This window comes from Oncorhynchus mykiss, chromosome 8, assembly GCF_013265735.2.
Source record: "Oncorhynchus mykiss isolate Arlee chromosome 8, USDA_OmykA_1.1, whole genome shotgun sequence".
NCBI classification, from domain to species: domain Eukaryota; kingdom Metazoa; phylum Chordata; class Actinopteri; order Salmoniformes; family Salmonidae; genus Oncorhynchus; species Oncorhynchus mykiss.
This window is the reverse complement of record NC_048572.1, coordinates 40,955,394-40,979,461: the sequence shown is the minus strand read 5'-3', so window position 1 is coordinate 40,979,461 and position 24,068 is coordinate 40,955,394. Positions and strand designations below refer to the sequence as shown.

Below are 24,068 nucleotides of genomic sequence, written 5' to 3'. Positions count from 1 at the left end.
TCTCTATATCTCTCTCTGTTTCTGCTCCTGTCTTTGTCGGATTCTCGTTTGTGTTACTCATGCCTGAACCAGACTATCGTCGTGTTTGCTGCAACCTTGTCCTGTCGGAATCTGCCTGTTCAGCTAACCTTGTCCTGTCCTGTCGGAATCTGCCTGTCCATCTGAGCCTACGTGTGTTTCGTCATTAAAGAAACTCTGTTTTGTTAATTCGCTTTTGGGTCCTCATTCACGCACCTGACAGAAGAATCCGACCAAGAATGGACCCAGCGACTTCGAATCCTCTCCACTCAGCCGTCGAGATCCAGGGAGCGATGCTAGGCAGACACGAGCAGGAATTGTCTGCTGCTCGACATGCCGTTGAGACCCTGGCCACCCAAGTCTCCAACCTCACAGAACAGGTTCACCATCTCCGCCTCGATCCACCGGCCACTTCCAGGGCTTTCGAATCTCCGGAGCCCAGAATCAATAACCCGCCGTGTTACTCTGGGGAGCCCACTGAATGCCGCTCGTTCCTCACCCAGTGTGATATTGTGTTTTCTCTCCAGCCCAACACTTACTCCAGGAGCACTGCTCGTATCGCCTACGTCATATCTCTCCTTACTGGACGGGCTCGTGAGTGGGGCACGGCAATCTGGGAGGCAAGGGCTGAGTGTACTAACCAGTATCAGGACTTTAAGGAGGAGATGATACGGGTTTTTGATCGATCTGTTTTTGGGGAGGAGGCTTCCAGGGTCCTGTCTTCCCTATGTCAAGGTAATCGATCCATAACAGACTACTCTATTGAGTTTCGCACTCTTGCTGCCTCCAGTGGCTGGAACGAGCCGGCTTTGCTCGCTCGTTTTCTGGAGGGTCTCCGCGCAGAGGTAAAGGATGAGATTCTCTCCCGGGAGGTTCCTTCCAGCGTGGATTCCTTGATTGAACTCGCTATTCGCATTGAGCGACGGGTTGATCTTCGTCACCGAGCTCGTGGAAAGGAGCTCGCGTTCTCCGTTGCCCCCCTCTCCGCATCACTACCATCTTCCTCTGCCGGCTCGGGTGCTGAGCCTATGCAGCTGGGAGGTATCCGCATCTCGACTAAAGAGAGGGAACGGAGAATCACCAACCGCCTCTGTCTCTATTGCGGTTCCGCTGGTCATTTTGCCACTTCATGTCCAGTAAAAGCCAGAGCTCATCAGTAAGCGGAGGGCTACTGGTGAGCGCTACTACTCCTGTCTCTCCTTCAAGATCCTGCACTACCTTGTCGGTCCATCTACGCTGGACCGGTTCGTCAGCTTCCTGCAGTGCCTTGATAGACTCTGGGGCGGAGGGCTGTTTTATGGACACGACCTGGGCTCGGGAACATGACATTCCTCTCAGACAGTTAAGGGAGCCCACGGCCTTGTTCGCCTTGGATGGTAGTCCTCTCCCCAGGATTCAGCGTGAGACGCTACCTTTAACCCTCACTGTCTCTGGTAATCATAGCGAAACCATTTCTTTTTTAATTTTTCGTTCACCTTTTACACCTGTTGTCTTGGGCCATCCCTGGCTAGTTTGTCATAATCCTTCTATTAATTGGTCTAGTAATTCTATCCTCTCCTGGAACGTCTCTTGTCATGTGAAATGTTTAATGTCTGCTGTCCCTCCTGTTTCCTCTGTCTCTTCTTCACAGGAGGAGCCTGGTGATTTGACAGGGGTGCCGGAGGAATATCACGATCTGCGCACGGTGTTCAGTCGGTCCAGGGCCACCTCTCTTCCTCCACACCGGTCGTATGATTGTAGTATTGATCTCCTTCCGGGAACCACTCCCCCCCGGGGTAGACTATACTCTCTGTCGGCTCCCGAACGTAAGGCTCTCGAAGATTATTTGTCTGTAGCTCTTGCCGCCGGTACCATAGTCCCCTCCTCCTCTCCCGCCGGAGCGGGGTTTTTTTTTGTTAAGAAGAAGGACGGGTCCCTGCGCCCCTGCATAGATTATCGAGGGCTGAATGACATAACAGTGAAGAATCGTTATCCGCTTCCTCTTATGTCTTCAGCCTTCGAGATCCTGCAGGGAGCCAGGTTTTTCACTAAGTTGGACCTTCGTAACGCTTACCATCTCGTGCGCATCAGGGAGGGGGACGAGTGGAAGACGGCGTTTAACACTCCGTTAGGGCACTTTGAATACCGGGTTCTTCCTTTCGGCCTCGCTAACGCTCCAGCTGTCTTTCAGGCATTAGTCAATGATGTCCTGAGAGACATGCTGAACATCTTTGTTTTCGTTTACCTTGACGATATCCTGATTTTTTCACCGTCACTCCAGATTCATGTACAGCACGTTCGACGTGTCCTCCAGCGCCTTTTAGAGAATTGTCTTTTTGTGAAGGCTGAGAAGTGCACTTTTCATGCCTCCTCCGTCACATTTCTCGGTTCTGTTATTTCCGCTGAAGGCATTAAGATGGATCCCGCTAAGGTCCAAGCTGTCATTGATTGGCCCGTCCCTAAGTCACGCGTCGAGCTGCAGCGCTTTCTCGGCTTCGCGAACTTCTATCGTCGTTTCATCCGTAATTTCGGTCAGGTGGCAGCTCCTCTCACAGCCCTTACTTCTGTCAAGACGTGCTTTAAGTGGTCCGTTTCCGCCCAGGGAGCTTTTGATCTCCTCAAGAATCGTTTTACATCCGCACCTATCCTTGTTACACCTGACGTCTCTAGACAGTTCGTTGTCGAGGTTGACGCGTCAGAGGTGGGCGTGGGAGCCATTCTTTCTCAGCGCTCCCTCTCTGACGACAAGGTCCATCCTTGCGCGTATTTTTCTCATCGCCTGTCGCCGTCGGAACGTAACTATGATGTGGGAAACCGCGAACTGCTCGCCATCCGCTTAGCCCTAGGCGAATGGCGACAGTGGTTGGAGGGGGCGACCGTTCCTTTTGTCGTTTGGACTGACCATAGGAACCTTGAGTACATCCGTTCTGCCAAACGACTTAATGCGCGTCAGGCGCGCTGGGCGCTGTTTTTCGCTCGTTTCGAGTTCGTGATTTCTTATCGTCCGGGCTCTAAGAACACCAAGCCTGATGCTTTATCTCGTCTCTTCAGTTCTTCAGTAGCCTCCACTGACCCTGAGGGGATTCTCCCTGAGGGGCGTGTTGTCGGGTTGACTGTCTGGGGAATTGAGAGGCAGGTAAAGCAAGCACTCACTCACACTCCGTCGCCGCGCGCTTGTCCTAGGAACCTTCTTTTCGTTCCCGTTCCTACTCGTCTGGCCGTTCTTCAGTGGGCTCACTCTGCCAAGTTAGCCGGCCACCCTGGCGTTCGGGGTACGCTTGCTTCCATTCGCCAGCGTTTTTGGTGGCCCACCCGGGAGCATGACACGCGTCGTTTCGTGGCTGCTTGTTCGGTCTGCGCGCAGACTAAGTCCGGTAACTCCCCTCCTGCCGGCCGTCTCAGGCCGCTTCCCATTCCCTCTCGACCGTGGTCTCACATCGCCTTAGATTTTGTCACCGGACTGCCTTCGTCAGCGGGGAAGACTGTTATTCTTACGGTTGTCGATAGGTTCTCTAAGGCGGCTCATTTTATTCCCCTTGCTAAGCTTCCTTCTGCTAAAGAGACGGCACAAATCATCATCGAGAATGTTTTCAGAATTCATGGCCTTCCGTCAGACGTCGTTTCAGATAGAGGTCCGCAATTCACGTCTCAATTTTGGAGGGAGTTTTGCCGTTTGATTGGGGCTTCCGTCAGTCTCTCTTCCGGCTTTCACCCCCAGTCTAACGGTCAAGCAGAACGGGCCAATCAGACTATTGGTCGCATCTTACGCAGTCTTTCTTTTCGCAACCCTGCGTCTTGGTCAGAACAGCTCCCCTGGGCAGAATACGCCCACAACTCGCTTCCTTCGTCTGCGACCGGGCTATCTCCTTTTCAGAGTAGCCTCGGGTACCAGCCTCCGCTGTTCTCATCTCAGTTCGCCGAGTCCAGCGTCCCCTCCGCTCAGGCTTTTGTCCAACGTTGCGAGCGCACCTGGAAGAGGGTCAAGTCTGCACTTTGCCGTTATAGGGCGCAGACTGTGAGAGCTGCTAATAAGCGTAGAACTAAGAGTCCTAGATATTGTCGCGGTCAGAGAGTTTGGCTCTCCACTCAGAACCTTCCCCTTAAGACAGCTTCTCGCAAGTTGACCCCGCGGTTCATTGGTCCGTTCCGTATTTCTCGGATCATTAATCCTGTCGCAGTGCGACTTCTTCTTCCGCGATATCTTCGTCGCGTCCACCCGGTCTTCCATGTCTCCTGTGTTAAGCCCGTTCTTCGCGCCCCCGCTCGTCTTCCCCCCCCCCATCCTTGTCGAGGGCGCACCTATCTACAGGGTCCGTAAGATTTTGGACATGCGTCCTCGGGGCCGTGGTCACCAGTACCTAGTGGATTGGGAGGGGTACGGTCCTGAGGAGAGGAGTTGGGTTCCCTCTCGGGACGTGCTGGACCGTTTGCTGATCGATGATTTCCTCCGTTGCCGCCAGGTTTCCTCCTCGAGTGCGCCAGGAGGCGCTCGGTGAGTGGGGGGGTACTGTCATGTATTGTCATGTTGTGTCCTGTTCCTGTTCTTTCTCTTCACCCTGTCTCCCTCTGCTGGACGTATTAGGTTACCTTTTCTTCCCCTCTTTCCCCCAGCTGTTCCTTGTCTTCTTTAACTACCTCGTTCACCCCTTTTCCCACCTGTTCCCTTTTTCCCTCTGATTAGGTCTCCATGTCTCTCTCTGTTTCTGCTCCTGTCTTTGTCGGATTCTCGTTTGTGTTACTCATGCCTGAACCAGACTATCGTCGTGTTTGCTGCAACCTTGTCCTGTCGGAATCTGCCTGTTCAGCTAATCTTGTCCTGTCCTGTCGGAATCTGCCTGTCCATCTGAGCCTATGTGTGTTTCGTCATTAAAGAAACTCTGTTTTGTTAATTCGCTTTTGGGTCCTCATTCACGCACCTGACATCAGCAGTGAGAATCTAGTCAAGGTAAGGATTGATTGATGCTGTAGTGTTGAAAAAAAGAATAGTTCACACCTATTGCATAGTTCCATGCATGGTGGAAAACAAATATTTGAAATAGATACTCCAGCACACTGGTATTTCTAGACTTCTCCACAAGCGATGGAATGGATCTTGTTTGTGAGTATTCACAGAGCTTCTTCTTTTTCAGAAACTTTCACATCACCAGCAATAGTAAGAGTAGGAACAGCAATATCAGTGACTGTCTGTGTGCAGAACCCAGACCCCAGTAACATCCAGCCACCTGGTCTGCTCTGTATTAAGACACACTAAGTGACTGTGAGGGTCTTGATGACAACTCCAATGCTGTAGGGTTAAATGGGGTCAATGACAGGCGGGATCATGACCCCAAGCTATGACAGTTTAACCTGGGCAGTGTCTAAAATGGCAGACTATTTACTATACTGTATAGTGCACTACCTATGGGCCCTGGTCAAAAGTAGAGCACTATACAGTAAAGGGACTAGGATGCCATTTTGTACACAGGCTTGGTCAGCCAACTTGGGCATGGAGCTCTGTTGCACCTGAGGGTCGACCGTGACTTTAAACTGATTGTCTGAGGACTGCAACCACAACAAAATGAGTGGTTTGAGTATAATGATTCTCACTCTACCATGGTGACCGCAGTTGAACCCAACGATGACCGCGACCATTGTTGTGGTCAAACCTAATGACGACCATTGTTTAACTAATCCATTTGACGACCACGACCAGTCTTTGTCGCGGTAGTGTTCACAGACATGATAGAATGTTAGTGTGTGTTTGTTTCATTATACACTTTTCTTTAATGCTATTTTGTCTTGAGCCTGAAATTAATTTTCAGTTATTAGTTATTAGTTAGTTATTAGGTATAGTTATTGTACTTCCTTAGAATATAGTATTTCACCCTGTTTTATTAAAGTCTTTGAACTCAGAACATTAAGGAATCCAAAATGTCTAACATAAGCCTCTGCTTAGTGTCAATTCTACTTTTCATAATCATAACCAAATGCCTCATTGTATAGTGTGTGTATACAGTAGACAGTTTGTTCTGTACACAGCAGATGTTTGGATGGATGCATAGATAGATCAACGAAGTCATGCAGCAGCTATAAACAGCCAGCCCAACAGTGCTCCCTACTCTGCTATACTGCAGCCTGCTCTCCGGCCTCCTGGGCTCTAACATGTTTGTCTTTGCAGTGTGAACGGCCTAAGCCTCTCTACTCAGCTGTCATAATTTGTTAATGAGCCTTTTCATAGAAAAAAAGAAAAAGCGAAGACGGGAAAAAATAAAGAAAAGAAGGGGCTCTTCACGAGTGACTGAAAGCAGAGGTCGGTCCAGAGGGAACCCAGGGGCGACATCAGACCGATTTCAGAGCGGCCCGTGATGGCATCTTTGTAGCTATATATTAATATTAATGGACCACGGGCCGCAAAGCTGCAGGCTGCAGGCCTAAGCCTCCAACAGGTGCCTTACAGCTCCACTTCACTCGGAAAACACCAGCTGAGAGTCCTTCAGATCAAGGAGGGGTATAGAACCTTCCCACTACCCACCATGGACGCTCAGATAGAAACCCTAAAAAAGGAAGGAGAGGGAGAAGAAGAAGAGGGGAAAATTAGAAAAGTTGAAGAAGTTAGCAAAGTTAGTCATCCCTGGCAAATAATGTTTTGAGTCACTTTCCGGAGTGGAGAGGGTAATATGGCCCGGGTCGATATTTTTTTCCCCCTTGAGAAAGAGATTGACTTTTGTTTGGAGTTTGTGAGAAGTGGGAATCAGGAGGTGGACAATGGGACTCCCCACAGTGAGGGCCCGAGAGGAGCCATCTCAAATCAGTGAGCCAGGGGACGGACTAATCCGCCCATTGTCCCTCCCCAGCCACCGGCCACACATCAACACATTCAATCCCATTGTCCCCACCCTCATGCAGCAGGATTTGCTCTCACCAACAGCCAGTTTTGTCCGAGGCAGTTCGAGCGGAAGTTTCTCACTGACAATTTGCCCCAAATAGATTTATCAAATGAGAATCCTACCGCACTGACCACACCGTACGGCACCGACTTGTGGCAGGTTTGGGTTCTGGCATGATGAGCTGTTGGAAGGTTCCTATTAGGTGAATTTGGTTAACTGTAGCCAGGTGTGTTGTACAGGTAGATGGGTGTAGATGTGTCTGGGGGATAGGAGATGTGCCTGTTAGTGTGTGCTGTGTGCATGTGTGTTCGACCAGGGAGTCAAAGTCTATGAGAGGCTGGTAGTTTCTTCCTCTTTGTACCAATCCCAAAGACCCAGACAGAGAGAGGGATGCCCTGGGTTGACCCCCTGACAGGTTTGGTGGAGGGGGGTGGGTGGGTGGAGTAGTGGTTCAGGAATGGTTGGGTGGAGAGGGGTAGGAGGGAGGAATGGAGGGTAGTGGGCCGGGGATGGTTGTCTGGCCACCTATCATTCAACAGGTCAAGGGGGTGTGCCATCCCTCTGGCTGCCTGAGATCAGTAGTGGTAAGGAAACTGGGACACTGGCATGGTAGTGATAGCGGAATAGAAACAGAGCCAGTGGTAAGCCCAGACCAATGCCCCAAGGGCCACTAAAATGTAACAATCGCACCCATCCATAGGGGCATATTAATGTAGGGCCACAAATATGAGTGGGAATAAAATGTGGGATTATAGTGGATGGTAATTGCATGATGACTTTGAGGTTGCAGTTTATTAAATTGTTTTAATCATTCCAACTTTGTTTTCCAGAGAAGCCCTTCAAGACAATGAACACAGTCCCCCACACTTCACTAAACCCGAAATTGTGAACACAGGGCAAGGTCTGGGTGATTGCTTCTACCCTCACCCCTCATCCCAACCCACGGTCAGTCCTCAACGCCAGGTTTCTGTCTCTCATGTTTTGTCGACTCTTCATCGGTGCAGTCCATGGTGATGAAATTGGACTGGTTTACTATTGTAGTCTAGCCATCCGTTATTTAGCCATCCGTTATTGACTCTAATTTGTGATGCTGATTGTAGAATTTGAGATTAGCATATTTCAAAGGTAGAAAATTTGAATTTATTCACCTTATTTTGTTATTTAATAGCCCATTTCATTTTCACAGACTTATGTTTCCTGTTTATGATTTCTTTAATAATGTATATGCCTATTAAGATTGGTTGCGACAATTCGTCTTCGTCCTTGATTGTCATAGTGGAACAATTCACGGTGGTAATATCTACATTCTATAGCGTATAGGGTTATAATGACTTCCAATAAGTTACTCGAATTTTCAAAGACAATTTACAGTAAGTATAGATGCATATTGATGCCGTCAAGGAAAAAACAGATAGGCCCCTAGACAATCCACTGTCCTTTGTTAACGATTTTTCATTGACTGCTGGAGATGAAGGGAGTTCCAAAACAAAAAGTTAAAGCAAGCAATTCGGGCAACAATGATGTTGGTTATATTTGTGTAAAGGCTATCAGTGAATGACAAGGATTAGGGAGATTATCTCGCACATTCAGTCCCCCCCGCCCCCTTCCTGGCATAGCCTAGCATAGAAACAATTGTGTGAAATAAAGCTCATTGTACTAAATATGGAATATCATAAAAATTGGGAAAGTAATTATTTCCTTCATATGTAACAAAAAACGTTTATTAAAATATATTTTTGTTTTTAGACAGTATCTGAGGCACTTGCACTTGTAGCCTGTGTAGCCTGTGTATAGTTTGCTAATTAAAGCTAGAATCCTTAGTTGCTACATCCATTTTTGAATGTATTAATGACATACCCATTGATTGTTGAAGAATATTAAATATGGCCTAAATGCCTCCTGAGATTAGTTCACCCATTGTACCCCATCACAACCCAAAATATAAGCTTGTTTTATTCCAATGTAAATGTAGACAAACAATGTATAGACTCAAAACATGGTTATGGTTAGCCTTTGCAAACTTTCCCCACAGAGGGGTAGGGGGGGGGGGGTATTGGTTGGTTATGAAATGTGTAAATGAGAGGGGTAGGAGGGAGGAAAAGACACTGATTCACCAGAGAAAAGACCAACACTATAACTTTGTATATCATAGACGGTCAGTCCTTGCATCCATAGCTATGTCAATGAATTTGAGAGTGGTTACATTTCTCCAGGCACATCTTTCAGGTTTTTACCAAAAGCCAAAATAGAGGCGGATGCCCGCTTTGCTATTGTTTCAGTTAAGGATTCTAGCTTTAACATATTAGTTTTATTTATTTATAACATACTTAGAGAATTTAGTACTTGGACCAGCTCGAGCATACTCAAAACTGACTCAACCAAGCAAGCCATGATTAAGGCATTTTTGTGAAAGACATGACAACGACTAATTGCAATTAACTACGCCATTGTACCCCGCCCTTGTCTGTTTAAATCGACACTTTAAACGTTCATATGACCTCTGGGCTACCGTGGGAATGTTCATAATTAGAAACAGAATTATCGATTTCTGGAGTTACCGGTCGAAAGCGTCACAAGCTGTCAAGGTCAGTGAGTCAATGATGGGTCTACGGGCGCGGTTCCCTCGCCCCTGCTCCCCTGCACTCCCTGCTCCTCAGACGAAGAGGAGAGGCTGCATCTTTCCGCCCCGGCAAGCGGGCAATGGTGGCGAGGGAAAGACCACCACACTGCTCTAGTTTAGGCTACATTAGCGTGTGAGTCCCCGACCCAGAACCCCTGCTTCGTTGCCGACTAAAAAAGGTCAGTGGGAACCGCTGAATTCACACATAGCCCTGGAGGGATGCCCAAACGGTCTACCGTTGACAAAATCCATAACTCACCCTCTCTCGATGATAATCGATCGACATTCGTTTTAGACAATACTAGTAACAACTCACGTTCAAGTGAATGCACCATGCACATAAGCGCAACAGGTGCACATTCAATTGTGTTCAAATATGTTAACTAGCCGTTGAAGAGGTTGCACCTATTTAAACATTTGCACTAAAACATTATAGATGCAGCAGTCAGAAAGAATGGTAAAAAATAGAGAGAAGAGTTCAATAGCGATGTACAACACCCCGTAATATTAATTCACAGATAGTCGCATCTAAACAGCCCAGTGTTTTCTTTCCCACTTCACTTGCCTCCAAGCGAGTCCTGTGAGCCGGGTGACGTCATGCTGGCACACAGAAGTTGGGAGTAGAAAGCATGGAAAAGCTAAGTGGGTGAAGCAAGCGGAATTCTCCACCCTCCGCCTTTTCTGACACTTCTCGTAAATATTACAGTTAAGAAGAGCCTTGTTTTGTTGTTGGTTTAGACTGGACTCGCTGGGTAGTCCGTCTGTTCAGGAGCGCCGATCCGGCATTTTTCTAAACAACTTTGTGCGCGGTGTTGAGCTCCGAGCAACGGTGGAGCTGTTGCCACTCGCCGCTTGTAGACGGATCTCTATCCGGTTTTCGCGCTACTGGCCACACTGCCTGGACCTTGTGTGACTCAACGTCCAAGATTTGCAAATACTCCATAATCCATCTTGGTAACTAGAATTTGGTAATCCTTGGAAAATATCAAATTGGGCGACATTACAGAAATCGAATTGTTTTAAGGAAAACTGTAGGCTATATTTCATTTTTTGATATTCTTCAGCTGTTACTTTTGCACCGACAGTGGATTTTGATTGTTAAAATATAAAACAGTGTAGAACGACACTGTCCACGATGAGCAAAGCCACCTGTTCAACAAGTGGGTGTTTGGATATTCTGAATGTTAAATCAAGTAAGTAGGCTACAGTTCCTATTTGTCCTTCACATATAATTAGGTATTCATGTATTTATAATTATTACTTCAAACATGTATTATTCGAAAAGTAATAGGATATTATGTGAAAAGCGTTGAAAAATTCCGAAATAAAGTCAGCGACAATTTGCGTTTACCTTGGAGTTGCTGTAGGCTACATCTGCTTCCCGTTTTATAACTTAAATGTTGAAGTCAATTTTGTTATTACATAAAAAAATATATTTTTTAAATGTTCCAATGTGAGAATGGTAGCCTAGGCATACTCCCCACAAATATGACTCATTGAGCACTGTACAAGATAATGCGCTGATTAATTACCTGTTTAATTCTAGTTATTTGTTGTTGAGTATTAGTGCATTAATATCTCATGGAAAATTACACTGCAAGTACAGTGAGTTACAAGACTGAGGAGGTGAGAGAAGGAATAGAGGTAAAAGGGGTTAGTTAGGGTTAGAATGTTCCTGAAATAGTGTGCTGAACTGAACCACTGTATCAGCAAAACATTTACATAATGGACTGACAAATCATATTAAAAAAATATAAAAAATAATACATTCTAAAAGCTTTAACAAGAGCAAGGTATTGTGTTTCATTTGAAAACAGCATAACAGTTTGTAAAAGCAGAATATTTCAGGCCTACATGACGCTGAATAAGAACACAAACTATAGGCTACAGTTTCTTGCTGTTTCCAATTTAAAGTCCTGCACTTCGAAAGTCTATAGTGAGGGTTATCGAGGTAGGACAATGGGCCAATGTGCCACCATTGCATGATAGCCCAGTCAGCTAATTTATTGATTAACAACTTAGTCTTGATGATGATGATGATGATGATGTGTGTGTGTGTGTGTGTGTGTGTGTGTGTGTGTGTGTGTGTGTGTGTGTGTGTGTGTGTGTGTGTGTGTGTGTGTGTGTGTGTGTGTGTGTGTGTGTGTGTGTGTGTGTGTGTGTGTGTGTGTGTGTGTGTGTAGGTTGAAATACAGAATGTGTGTGCAAATAACTGTAATAATGAGACAACAATTAGCCATATATTACATATTCTGTACTAGCTTGCATGTATTTGTATTCGTACATAAAGTGTTGCTAAACTGAAAGCACTTCCAAACGAAATATGCCTAAAACGCATAGGTTCGTTTCACCAATGCCTGGTTGGTTGCTATTTAGGCCTTGGAAAATCTCAGGCAGTAGCCTAATCTACAATTATTCACTTTCATATAGCTTTTAATTAGAATAATTTACATCAACATCACAATCATTATTATAGCCTATTGCTTTCCTCCAAGTTAATTGCACACATTGTGGCTGGTCACAAAAACCTTTCGCTCAGTCAGTAAAACTAACTTCTTTCAGCAGGTTTTGGGACTGATGGTAATCAGTAATGGAATATGCCATATATTTTTAAGCAATTACGGCACACAATGGCGACGACTGGGACCCCCATTCTGCCCTTTATTGGTGCGTAGGCCTAATTATAATTGTTCAGTGAGGAAAACATTTGTTATATTGGATTCATTCGTTATATAGGCCTACTTCTATGCCCATAATAGTTTCAGATGCGCAATTAGGCTATTGTCAACTTGTATTAATTGTTTAAGGTTATACAGTCATTATTTTTTAACGAATAGTTTGAGTCACTTCGTTTACGCCTATTTTATTTGTTTTTGTAGCCATGGCATCAAATATTTTTTCTAAATAATTTAGATGTATGCTGGATTTTTTTTAGCCTAATAGACAACCACTCTTGAGACACTTTGTATAATTGGTGTGTTGAAGTCCCAACTCCTCGCCGAAGTCGATTGTTTTTGCTGCTCTGTCGTTATGGGGTTGTATTCAAATTCCCATGCTACCCTTTATTGATGGGTCACTGGTGAATCAATGAGCAGGTGCCAAAACGTCAGTGTAATTACATAGCCGGCGTATCCCGCCATAAAAATACTCCCTCATATACATACAAATATAATTATTTCAAATGGATTTGAATACAAATCTTTATAGAAATCAATGTTGTTTCATTTACTCCCGGGTCAATTTACATACACTTCATTTGAGTTGGTGAAACGAGTTGGTGCGCATTATTCTCTGTGCGGTGTCACTCCCTAATCCGCAGGCCTATAGACCTGCGGGATAAAGCAGCTGTCGATTCCCATTATGAGGGGGAGTTGGCAGCTTGTCGAGATCGGGGCAGTCAGACGAGGTTCAATGGGGAAAATCATTAAGTTAACACTTTCCCTAATGTCTCCATTGTGTGCCCCCGGGCATTGTCTTTAGAGACATCAGATATGACGCTTCCCACGAACTCACAAGATACGCGCGCGTGTACATGCCCATGGCCGGGCGACCTATTTAAGGCACGGGACGCTGCCCATTGTCACGTTGTGTATTTTGTTTTGTCGTCCCTCATTAAAAGGGAGGGGGGTGATGAGGTGGAGGGGGTACAGCGCATGAGTTTGAATAAATAATTTATTCTGATGGGTGCTCTTCCAAGCCTTTGATGACGCGTAAAACACCTTTCTGATTCTTGATTTTCAGGCACAAAGTACATTAACTATCAAAAGTAATAAAGATTAATTAATTAATGTGTATTTATTTTTATCCAGGTCGTATCTTGGATATCCCGTGTAAAGTGTGTGGGGACCGGAGCTCTGGGAAACACTATGGCGTGTATGCGTGTGACGGCTGCTCTGGCTTCTTCAAGAGGAGCATCCGTAGAAACAGAACATACGTCTGTAAATCAGGCTGTCAGGTAGTGGGCAGTGTTTCTGAATTTCATGGTAATCTATTTTCAATTCAGGGGGTCCTAAATGTATGCAAATATGACCTGTAGTTTTGGCGCACACACTGCACATTTTTTACGCGTCTTACGTTATTGGTCAGCCTTGAGTCTGCAGGGTTGAATCTCCCCTGAGATGTGTCTCTGAGAGGGCCCAGCGATGCAGGGCACGGCAAAGGCCTAATTGCATCACCTACCAGGGTCATTGACTGGCGTTAAACACAGTCCTGCATTAATTTATCAGGTGTAATCCAATCTAATGTAATGACACTAACCCGAGGATTTAGCCAGCAGTGGGCGGGATAGCCCTACTTATCCTCGGGGATAAGACTGCTGCTGAGCCGCGGGGGATCGAGTCAATAGCTATGATAATAACACATCCTTCACCTGTAGATTTTCGCTTCCCTCAAACGTGTTAATTTTCTTGTGATTTCCTCTCTCTCCTCTCTCTCTCTCGCTCCCCCCATCTCGCTCTCTGTCTCTCTCTCTCTCTCTCTCTCTCTCTCTCTCTCTCTCTCTCTCTCTCTCTCGCTCGCTCCCCCCATCTCGATCTCTGTCTCTCTCTCCCTCTCTCTCTTTTCCATCATAGGGAGGATGCCCCGTGGACAAAACGCACAGAAACCAATGCCGAGCGTGCCGCTTGAAAAAGTGTCTCGAAGTGAACATGAATAAAGATGGTAAACGGGCTTAATTAAATTATTATTTTGGCTATACGCCCGCTATGACATTTCGGTTTAAGGTGGCCAAATCGGATGGAAAAACCGTATTTAACGGAATCAGCTGAGAGCTGGGTAAACAGTGGACGTATTCATAAAGTTATCATGAGAGGCTAAGCCTTTTACCTTACCAATCTTCGAACAAAATAAAAACATTTTTAAATAAGGCATTCACAGACCATTATTTTACTAAAGAGTCTTGTCCCTGCTCTCCATTTCTCAGCCGTTCAGCACGAGAGGGGTCCCAGGACGTCCACCATACGCAAGCAGGTCGCCCTATATTTCCGGGGGCACAAAGAGGTGAACGGTTCATCGACCCACTTCCCGGGCTCGAGCCTACCGGGGCCGCCTTTGTTCACTACGGTCACACAACTGGAGCCACATAACTTGGAGATGAGCACAGTAGCCTGCACGCCGGAGAGGCAGGCCATCGTGGGACTGGCCCAGCCCACCCCGAAGGTAAGCCTCTGTCCTCCGTTCGCACTTCACTCACGGAGCAGCGCTATGTGGGCAATGAGTCAACGAGGCCTGCACGTTGCAAAGTTATTTATTTTCTCCACTTTTAAGCGGTTTAGAAGTTGATATGCCCGTCCTGATTCAACAGCTTCGAGGGACACAATATGTCATTCATGTGTTCACCTAAATCCAACGCAGGCAACATGAGTTTATAGCCTACATCTTAGTTTTTTATGAGATACACACACAGGCCCATTTGTCACCAACGTGCAGCATGTTATTTATTAGTCCTATAACACAATATTTATGTTTTATTCAAATAGCACCAACAGGCGCCATTTGTTTATTGACCTCTTGCATTGCAGTACCCTCACGAGGTCGGCGGCACACCCATGTATCTCTATGAGGTTGCTACTGAGTCGGTGTGTGAGTCAGCCGCGCGCCTGCTGTTCATGAGCATCAAGTGGGCCAAGAGCGTGCCCGCCTTCTCCACGCTCCCCTTACCTGACCAGGTAAGCCACTATATTCAGTATATGGATATTATAGGCTGGATATCAGCCAATTAGCGACTTTATTAAGCTATCCCCTTCCAAAAAGAAAAGTTGCAATTCCATAGGCCTAAATCCATTATTCGAATAATATGACAAATGTGTGCAAAGCATACATCCCTATCTATATTTTCTCAAAAGTATATTAGCCATGCTCATGGGGGCTGACTGAGGTTTGTAATCCGTTTTGCAGCTAATCCTCCTGGAGGAAGCCTGGAGAGAACTGTTTGTTCTGGGCATAGCGCAGTGGGCCATTCCGGTGGACTCCAAAACCCTGCTCGCTGTTTCCGGTATGTAACCTATATGATCAACAGGTTAACTCTACTTACTATCGTTGGGTTTCGTTTAGATTATTTTCGTTTCAATTTTCAGAACGAAAGTGGAGACATGTTTTGCATTCCTTTTCTGTTTTTCGAAATATTCACATTATCCTCAATTACAATGTAACAAAACCTTGTAAATGTTTCTGCATATGTTTCTTAGCTAATATCGTTATTGCCCCCCCCCCCCCCCCCCCCCCACCCCCACCAATGAAGGTATGAATACAGACAACACAGAGTCCCAGCGGATGAATAAAATAATCTCCGAAATACAAACCCTGCAAGAGGTCGTTACCTGGTTCAGACAGCTGCGCCTGGACGCAACTGAGTTCGCCTGTTTGAAGTGCATCGTCACGTTTAAAGCTGGTGAGTTGAAGAGGGGGTACTCAACATTTATTTTCAATGAAATTATCCTCACTAAAGTAATAAGAAGGCAGCATTGGGGTCAATGTAATTACATTTCAGTAAAATAGTCAGACATTCGTTAGTGGGGGGACAGCAATTCTACACATTTAGCCATGGGGGAAGTATAAAAATGTGCAGCTTTACAGCTAATCTCATGCTATTGCACACATTTTGCCATTAGGCTGAGATACATTTTTGCATCTTTAAAGCTAAAATATAGTTGTGTTGACTGTGATAAAGAAACTGGATTATGAACTGTCTTGTTGTACATAGTCCCACTATTTTATGGGACCAAAAGTATTGGAACAAATTCACATATGTGTTTTAAAGTAGTAAAAAGTTAAGTATTTGGTCCCATATTCATAGCACACAATGACTACATCAAGCTTGTGACTCTACCAATTTGTTGGATGCATTTGCTGTTTGTTTTGGTTGCTTTTCAGATTATTTTGGGCCAATATAAATGAATGGTAAATCATATGTTGTGTCATTTTGGAGTCACATTTATTGTAAATAAGAAAATAATGTTTCTAAACACGTCTACATTAATGTGTGATTACGGATAAACCTGCCTGAGTCGTGAATAATGATGATAAGAATTATATTTGATGATGTTTGCATGTTTAGGTAAAAAGGTAAATATAATGTCCCGTTTGGAACTCTGGCAAGTAGAGAGCATTTAAAAAACGTGTTTTTATTTTTATTCTGATTCGCTGGGCCTGGCTCCCCACTGGGTTGGCCCGTCCATGCCCACCCGTGCCTACACAACTTTTTGAATTCCAATCAATTCAGGAAGTACACTGAAATTCAAATTCTCTTCAATGCTTTTCAATTATGAACATTTGGAATTGGAATTTGGTGTACATTCTGAATTTATTGGAATTTAAATGGAATTGACCCCAACCCTACGAGGTCACCAATACTTCAGAAAAAAGGTGAAAAAGGTAGAATAGTCAAGGACATAAAAGCCAAATAACATGTTTTTTTAACATTACAATTGCACATTTTTGAAGACTTTTTTCGTGTATGAACATGTCCATTGAAAACAATATATTTGTCAGGTGCAGCTTGAACATAATGGCAGTCAGTAACCATGCTGTTTATTCCTTTTCCCTTCAAGCAGTGCCAACGCATGACGGGTCGGAGTTGAGGAGTTTCCGCAACGCCAGTGCCATTGCTGCACTCCAGGATGAGGCACAGCTCACCCTAAACAGTTACATACACACCAGGTGAGACATTTGATAAAAACAAACATTTATTTTTGTCTAAACAGATATGCTCTTGTTTAATTCAGCTATGTGTTCCATTTACCAAAATACTTGGCACACAGGTGGCCAATATAGCCATACTTACTGTATCTACAATAGGCTATTATGCAGCAAGATGGGTTACCCTGTAAACAAAATTAGTCGTTAGGCCATCCCCAGAACTTCACGAAATGGTTGCCTAAAGTCATCTGGACGTTGTGTCATTGTGCTGTGGAGGTTTGTGGATAAATATGCTATTTTTGGGGGGTTGTAAAACCACTATTTGGTCAACAGTAATGTGCATTATTCAAATCTATGCAATGAAAGTATATGCCCTGTCCCTGTTTCGCTGCCAGCTTTCACTTCCTTTCCCACCTGTGCGCACAAAGTAGAGGGAAAGATTAATTCTGATAAACGCAAGCGTACGATGATTGCGCAACATTTCAACGTTGCAATTGTGGGGAAAACACAGTTTGTAAAGCAACTTTGATAAAGAGAGGAGAGCCTAAGCTTTATGTGAGTATTATTTCTCAACTCTCAATATTGAACAAATGGCAGCACGTTACATCCCAGTATGTAGGCTAATATGGTTTCGAAATAATGCGCCCGCAGAGAGTAGCTCACCTTTTGCATTGAACACATCAAGTACCCCCTGTATACAGTCTTGTTATTGTTATGTAATTTTCTTGTGTAACTTTAAGATATATATATATATATATATATATATATATATATATATATATATATATATTTTCACTTTAGTTTATTTAGTAAATATTTTCTCAATTCTATTTCTTGAACTGCATTGTTGGTTAAAGGGTTTGTAAGTAAGCATTTCACGCTGTTGAATCACGTGACAAACAACATATTCTATTTGATTATAGAGTTCTATATAGAACTTTTAGAGGTTCCGTAAGAACACTTTTTTTAGTGTGTGCAAGATTGCTACCTCTAAATATGATTTTGTTGCTAGATAGCCATCTATGTTTTCGCATATTGGCCTAATCTATAGGCCTATGCGACACCCCCTGAGGATGTGGGACCTCACAACAAATTAGCTAGATTGCTATCTCTAAATATGATATCGTTGCTAAATAGCCATGTAGTTGATGAATCTATCAGTACATTTAATGTCCTACACAATTGTTTCGTCTGTAGCCCTACGGTACAGAGTCAATCTGTGTGGGTACATGTTAGTCGAGGTCATTTGTAAAGTGACCATGCATAGATAATAAACAGCGAGTAGCAGCAGTGTAAAAACAAGGGGGGGGGGACAATGTAAATACTACGGGTGGCCATTTGAGAACAGTCTATGACGTGGTGACTGGAGTTTGCTATGCAGACATATAATTATTATGACGTAGAAGGACAATTTACATGAAGTTGTTGTCAGCAGCAGCCGGAAGGGAGATCATCTGCCTCTTATAGTTGGGTTACTGCCATACTTTGCAAATAATAAATATTGTGTTCAAGTCCCAGTGCAGTCAAAAACGTGATTTACCTGTGTTTAATATATATTTCCACACTATGAGGTTGGAATAATACTGTGAAATTCGAAAATGATGATGATGCCCTTTAAGTGTAAGAATGGTTTGAAAAGAACGTCTGAAATTTCAGCCTGTTTTGGTGGAATGGAGTTTAGGCCTGCTTGGCGACATAAATTTAGTTAATAAACCAATAACAGCTAGTATTCAGTTTTCCCCTCCCCAATCAGACCACTCCCAGACAGTCCTAGCAAAGTTATTGCTTGAGTCATTTCTCTTTGCTTCTTTTTGACAATTTTAATTGAAAACAATCCAAGTCAGCACTTAATTGTTACCCAGAAATGATTTGATATTGAGATAGAGACGCCTGCATTAGACCTTAGGCTTGTGTGAGGCTGCTCGAACATGGGAACCATTTCATGAAGCTCCCGACAAACAGTTATTGTGCTGACGTTGCTACCACAGGCAGTTTGGAACTTAGTAGTGAGTGCTACAAGTGATGACAGATGTTTTTTTACACGTATCACTCAGTGGTCCCGTTCTGTGAGCTTGTGTCCTACCACTTCGCGGCTGAGCCACTGTTGCTCCTAGATGTTTCCATTTCACAATAACAGCACTTACAGTTGACCGGGGCAGCTCTAGCAGGGCAGAAAGGTGGCATCCTATGACAGCACCACATTGAAAGTCACTGACCTCTTCAGTAAAGCCATTCTACTGCCAATGTTTGTCTTTGGAGATTGTATGGCTGTGTGCTCAATTTTTTCTTTTTTACACCTGTCAGCAACAGGTGTAGCTGAAATAGCCAAATCCACTAATTTGTAGGGGTGTCCACATAGTTTTGTATACATAATGTGTTACTTTTTGTCCATATCGCCAGCTTTATGAGAACGTCTTAAAAACGTCCTTGATGACATCCCCGGAACGTACTGGGAACTAGATAGAGCCCTCTTGGACCATGACAACGTCCTAACGTGAGAAAACAAGGACCTGTAGAAAACATCCCTTTGTGGTCGTCATAAGGAGAACGTCCTGTCAGAGCCAAAAGGGACATTCCCTAATGGTCATGAAAATACTTTATCGTAACATTCTGTCGGTAGCAAACCAGGACCTGTCTGAAATGTCCCATTGTGGTCATTACATGTCCCGAGCATAACGTAATGTCATAATCTAATAGGAACCTATTTGTAATGGTCGCTAGAGGACATCAAAATACCTTATTATAACGTTATACTGCGACAAAACCAGGACATGTAATGAATATCCTTTTATGGTCCCAGTCATGTCTTAATGTTCCCGAATGATCTAAGAACGTCAGTGGGATAACGTTTCGCCGAAACCCTAAAAGGGAGCTAATGGGAACGTCCCCTAATGTCCTTAGGACGTCCCCTGTTTGCTGGGTACTTGTTCAATTCATATAAACAGTTACAAGCACAAAATGTTGAGGGAGTCACTGTGCAATTACTCAAAAGTCTCAAATGAAATTTAAAGGTGATGAAAGAATTCAGAGTGTCTAATCAAAAAGCATATTTTGTCCAACGGGTAAAATAATGTGTTAATTGTGTAGATAATCTTCTAAGAAAACCCATGGTCCACTTGTAGGAAGGCCAGAATTAGGGTGACTAAATCAATGGCCAGAGAAAAAAAGTTGTAAAAAAACAGGAAAATTGCATCATGTCACCTAGGCTTGATTCTGTGTTCTCGTCATCTTTCTTCTCGAATCCGCAGGACATAAAACAATATAGAGAGGTAAGACAGATATCGATTTTGAGACATGACGTATAGTATTTTAATATTTTAGGATGCACTTTTCATATTTTTTTTCGAAATACCTGTTCTTATTCGAAGATTTCTCAAGGAGCACTATACCAAGCTTTTTATTTTCAAAGCCTTTTACATTTAATTCAGGTCGTGCCATACTAATTTAGCTTTTTGCAACCTGTGGAAACAATTTTGAAGATGACCACCACAAAATATAAATCCTCAAAAGCATTTAGAGAAATCTGCAGCTCTGTCAACAGGTGCTTATTATCAGATGTATTACATTACCAAATCTGACTTTTTGGATATAATGTTAATGTTATGTTAGAGAAAGAACTCACTGAACAATTCAGAACAAGAATAATCATAGTTTGATTGCATTTTGAAACATAGGGATGTGAAATTTTATCACCAAAGCACGTTTTTGGCCACTCTGGGCAGAGTGGGTTGACAACCTAAATCTCTGCATCTTTCTTGTTATTTGCAGATATCCAACTCAGCCCTGCCGCTTTGGGAAGCTGCTCCTACTTCTACCAGCTCTGCGGTCAGTCAGCCCATCCACCATAGAAGAAGTATTTTTCAAGAAGACCATTGGGAACGTGCCCATCACAAGGCTCCTCGCTGACATGTACAAATCAAGCGATATATGAGTTTATTTCCGCCATATCAACATTACGCTCACTAGCCAAGAGTGTCTGTTAAGGCTCATAGACACAAACATTCTAATGAGCACGTGACAAATTGAACTTGAAGAACATAAAAACCTTGATTTTACCAATCTTTGGGTTAGGCTTACGTTTTGAGGATGTATACTGAACAGAAATATAAACAGAACATGTAAAGCATTGGTCCCATGTTTCATGAGCTGAAATAAAAGACCCCAGATTTTTTCCTTACGCTCAAAAAGCTTATTTCTCTCAAATTTGGTGCACAAATTTGTTTACATCCCTGTCTGAGCATTTCTCCTTTGCCAAATGAATCCACCCACATGAATGGTGTGGCATATCAAGAAGCTGATTAAACAGCATGTTCATTACGCAGCTGCACCTTGTGTTGGGGACAACAACAAAAAAATACTCTAAAATGTGCAGTTTTGTCACAACACCAGATGCCACAGATGTCTCAAGTTTTGATGGAGCCTGCAATTGGCATGCTGACTGCAGGAATGTCCAGCAGAGCTGTTGCCAGACAATTTAGTGTTCATTTCTCTACCATACCAACGTCGTTTTAGAGAATTTGGCAGTACATCCAAACGGCTTCACAACTCCATATCCGGCTTCATTACCTGCGGGATCGTCTAAGACCAGCCACTCAGACAGCTGATGAAACTGAGGAGTATTTCTGTCTGTAATAAAGCCCTTTTGTGGGGAAAATCTCATTCTGATTGGCTGTGGTCCTGCACATTCATGTGAAATTGATTTAAAATGACTGATTTCTGTATATGAGCTATAACACATTAATATCATTGAATTATTGCATGTTGCATTTATTTTTTTGTTCAGTATAATAATAGAATTGTCTAGCCAATTTAAGATTGCTACAATTTCGCTAAATACTGCAATCTCTGGTTTACACAAAATAAGGAAAATCTTTAGTTGAAATGAGCCATCTGTGCGCAATTGGTGAACCTTTAAAACGTAGAGATGTTTTTGAGTGTCTCTAAGACCAATAAGCTTTACGACCAATGCCCTTTCAATCTTTTATTGCCATGTTCAATCTGATCGACTGGAAGAAACCAAAAAAGATGATTCACAGCATGATCCACGGTCAGATGTGCTATAGGGTCGTTGCCCCCTTGCCCAATACTGAAACCAAAGGGTGTGAAGCGTCACAACTGCCTGCATGAAGTGGAGTGGCCACCTCCTCAAGGTAGGAGAATGCTGATTGTCCTCCAGGAGCTCGTGTGATGATCCCATACAAGCGATGAATGACAGGCAGAAGGAATTGAGAAGTAAAACAACTTTTGGTATGTGCAGGTTTCAGTGTTCAAGGCTGAGTGAAAGAAATGTTGCCTGTTTGCGTTTGTGTGTCAGTATGTGTGGGGAAGTATTAAGTAGGAAGTTAGACACTAACACTGGAAAAAAATATTCAGCACTTGGATTTGTGGATTTTGTTGTTGGCTGTAAATATTTTTCTCTGTTGTACAAAGTGGGAGTTTTATTCTTGTGAGAGTTGTACTGAAATATATTAGAAGAATAAATGATATTGAAATATGTGTGTCCCAAATTGTAATTTAGTTACCTTATACCACATTGTTTGGGAAATTGATTTACATTTCCTTTTTGACTAAATATGCTATCCAGCTCTCTCAGGTACAGTGCCTTCAGAAAGTATTCATAACCCTAGACTTATTCCACATTTTGTTGTGTTACAAAAAAAATCCCTAGTCCTTTGCTGGTGACAAGCACACCCATGATGCAGCCTCCTCTATGCTGGAAAATATTAAGAGTGGTACTCTGTGATTGAATTTGCCCCAGACATAATGCTATGTATTCAAGAACAAATTTCTTTGCCATATCTTTCGCAGTATTACTTAAGCGCCTTGCTGTAAACAGGATGCATGTTTTGGAATATTTTTTAAAATTATGTACAGGTTTCCTTCTTTTCACTCTGTCATTGAGGTTAGTATTGTGGAGTAACTACAATGTTGATCCATTCTCAGTTTTCTTATATCACAGCCATTAAATTCTTAACTATTTAAAATCACCATTGGCACATTGTGAAATCCCTGAGTAGTTTCCTTCCTCTCCGGCAACCGAGTTAGGAAGGATGCCTGTATCTTTGTAGTGGCTGGGTGCATTATTACATCATCCAAAACCTAAATAATAACTTCAAAGACAAATTCAGATGCTGATCCATTAATTATGATTATTTTTTGACATATCTACCAATCGGTGTCCTTTTCGAGGCATTGAAAAACCTCTGATCTTTGTGGTTGAATCTGTGCTTGAAATTCACTACTCGATTGAGGGACCTTACAGATAGTTGTATGTGTGGGGTACAGAGATGGTGTATTAATTTAAAAAAAATCAGGTTAACCACTATTGAACATAGAATGAATCCATGCAACTTATGCTCTTTGTTACACACATTTTTACTCCAGAACTTTAGGCTTGCCATAACAAAATGGTTGAATACTTATTGACTCAAGACATTTCAGCTTTTAATTTTGTATTAATTTCTCACATTTTCTACCAACAAAATTTCACTTTGACATTATGGAGTATATTGTGTAGATCAGTGACACAATCTCAATTTAAAATTCATGTCGTCAAAATAACAATGTGGAAAAAGTAGCACTGTACAAGGCAGTTTTGGAATCTAAAATCACTTGAGCGTGACCCAGAGTGAAGGGTACGTTACCCTGAAATTGCAGTGAGAACAAATGCCATGGGTTTTAAAGCTAGGCTGCAGTAAAGTACCCATTGAGCCATGGCCAATGCAATACATTTTCACAGGGGTTTCAAGTATTTTCTGATGAATCAAGGGCTTTACCTTTAATTGCGTTTCATATTTAGATTTAAAAAAACTCACACACAATTAACATTAATGTGGTTGCCATTGACAGGTGGTTCTAACTGCTGTATATCAGAAGCAGCATGGACCAAAGTGTGTGTCTATTCACTGAAATCTTTACTCAGGAAAAACATGACATCACCTCATGCATAT

General features: G+C 43.3%; 1 protein-coding gene across 2 annotated transcripts; it reads left to right on the top strand.

Annotated features, from left to right (window-relative positions):
- The first annotated feature begins 9,983 nt into the window (after positions 1-9,983).
- Positions 9,984-21,320, top strand: LOC110529916 (nuclear receptor subfamily 2 group E member 1-like). Of its 2 annotated transcripts, none has more exons than XM_036985475.1 (9): positions 9,984-10,676; positions 13,293-13,438; positions 14,055-14,142; positions 14,405-14,640; positions 15,003-15,149; positions 15,379-15,475; positions 15,722-15,871; positions 17,034-17,139; positions 20,887-21,320. In XM_036985475.1, the coding sequence occupies exons 1-9, from the start codon at positions 10,619-10,621 to the stop codon at positions 21,047-21,049; spliced, it is 1,191 nt and encodes a 396-aa protein (XP_036841370.1). In that variant the 5' UTR covers positions 9,984-10,618; the 3' UTR covers positions 21,050-21,320. The 2 variants fall into 2 exon arrangements, with proteins under 2 accessions (XP_036841370.1, XP_021468251.1); XM_021612576.2 differs by having other exon boundaries at positions 9,988-10,676; positions 17,031-17,139.
- Positions 21,321-24,068: the final 2,748 nt, after the last annotated feature.

Excerpts from the sequence above, each read along its gene's own strand:
- LOC110529916 (XM_021612576.2), top strand. The coding sequence starts at position 10,619 with ATGAGCAAAGCCACCTGTTCAACAAGTGGGTGTTTGGATATTCTGAAT. Across the intron at positions 14,143-14,404 it reads AGTGAACATGAATAAAGATG|CCGTTCAGCACGAGAGGGGT; the intron begins GTAAACGGGCTT and ends TCCATTTCTCAG. Across the intron at positions 15,476-15,721 it reads AACCCTGCTCGCTGTTTCCG|GTATGAATACAGACAACACA; the intron begins GTATGTAACCTA and ends CCACCAATGAAG.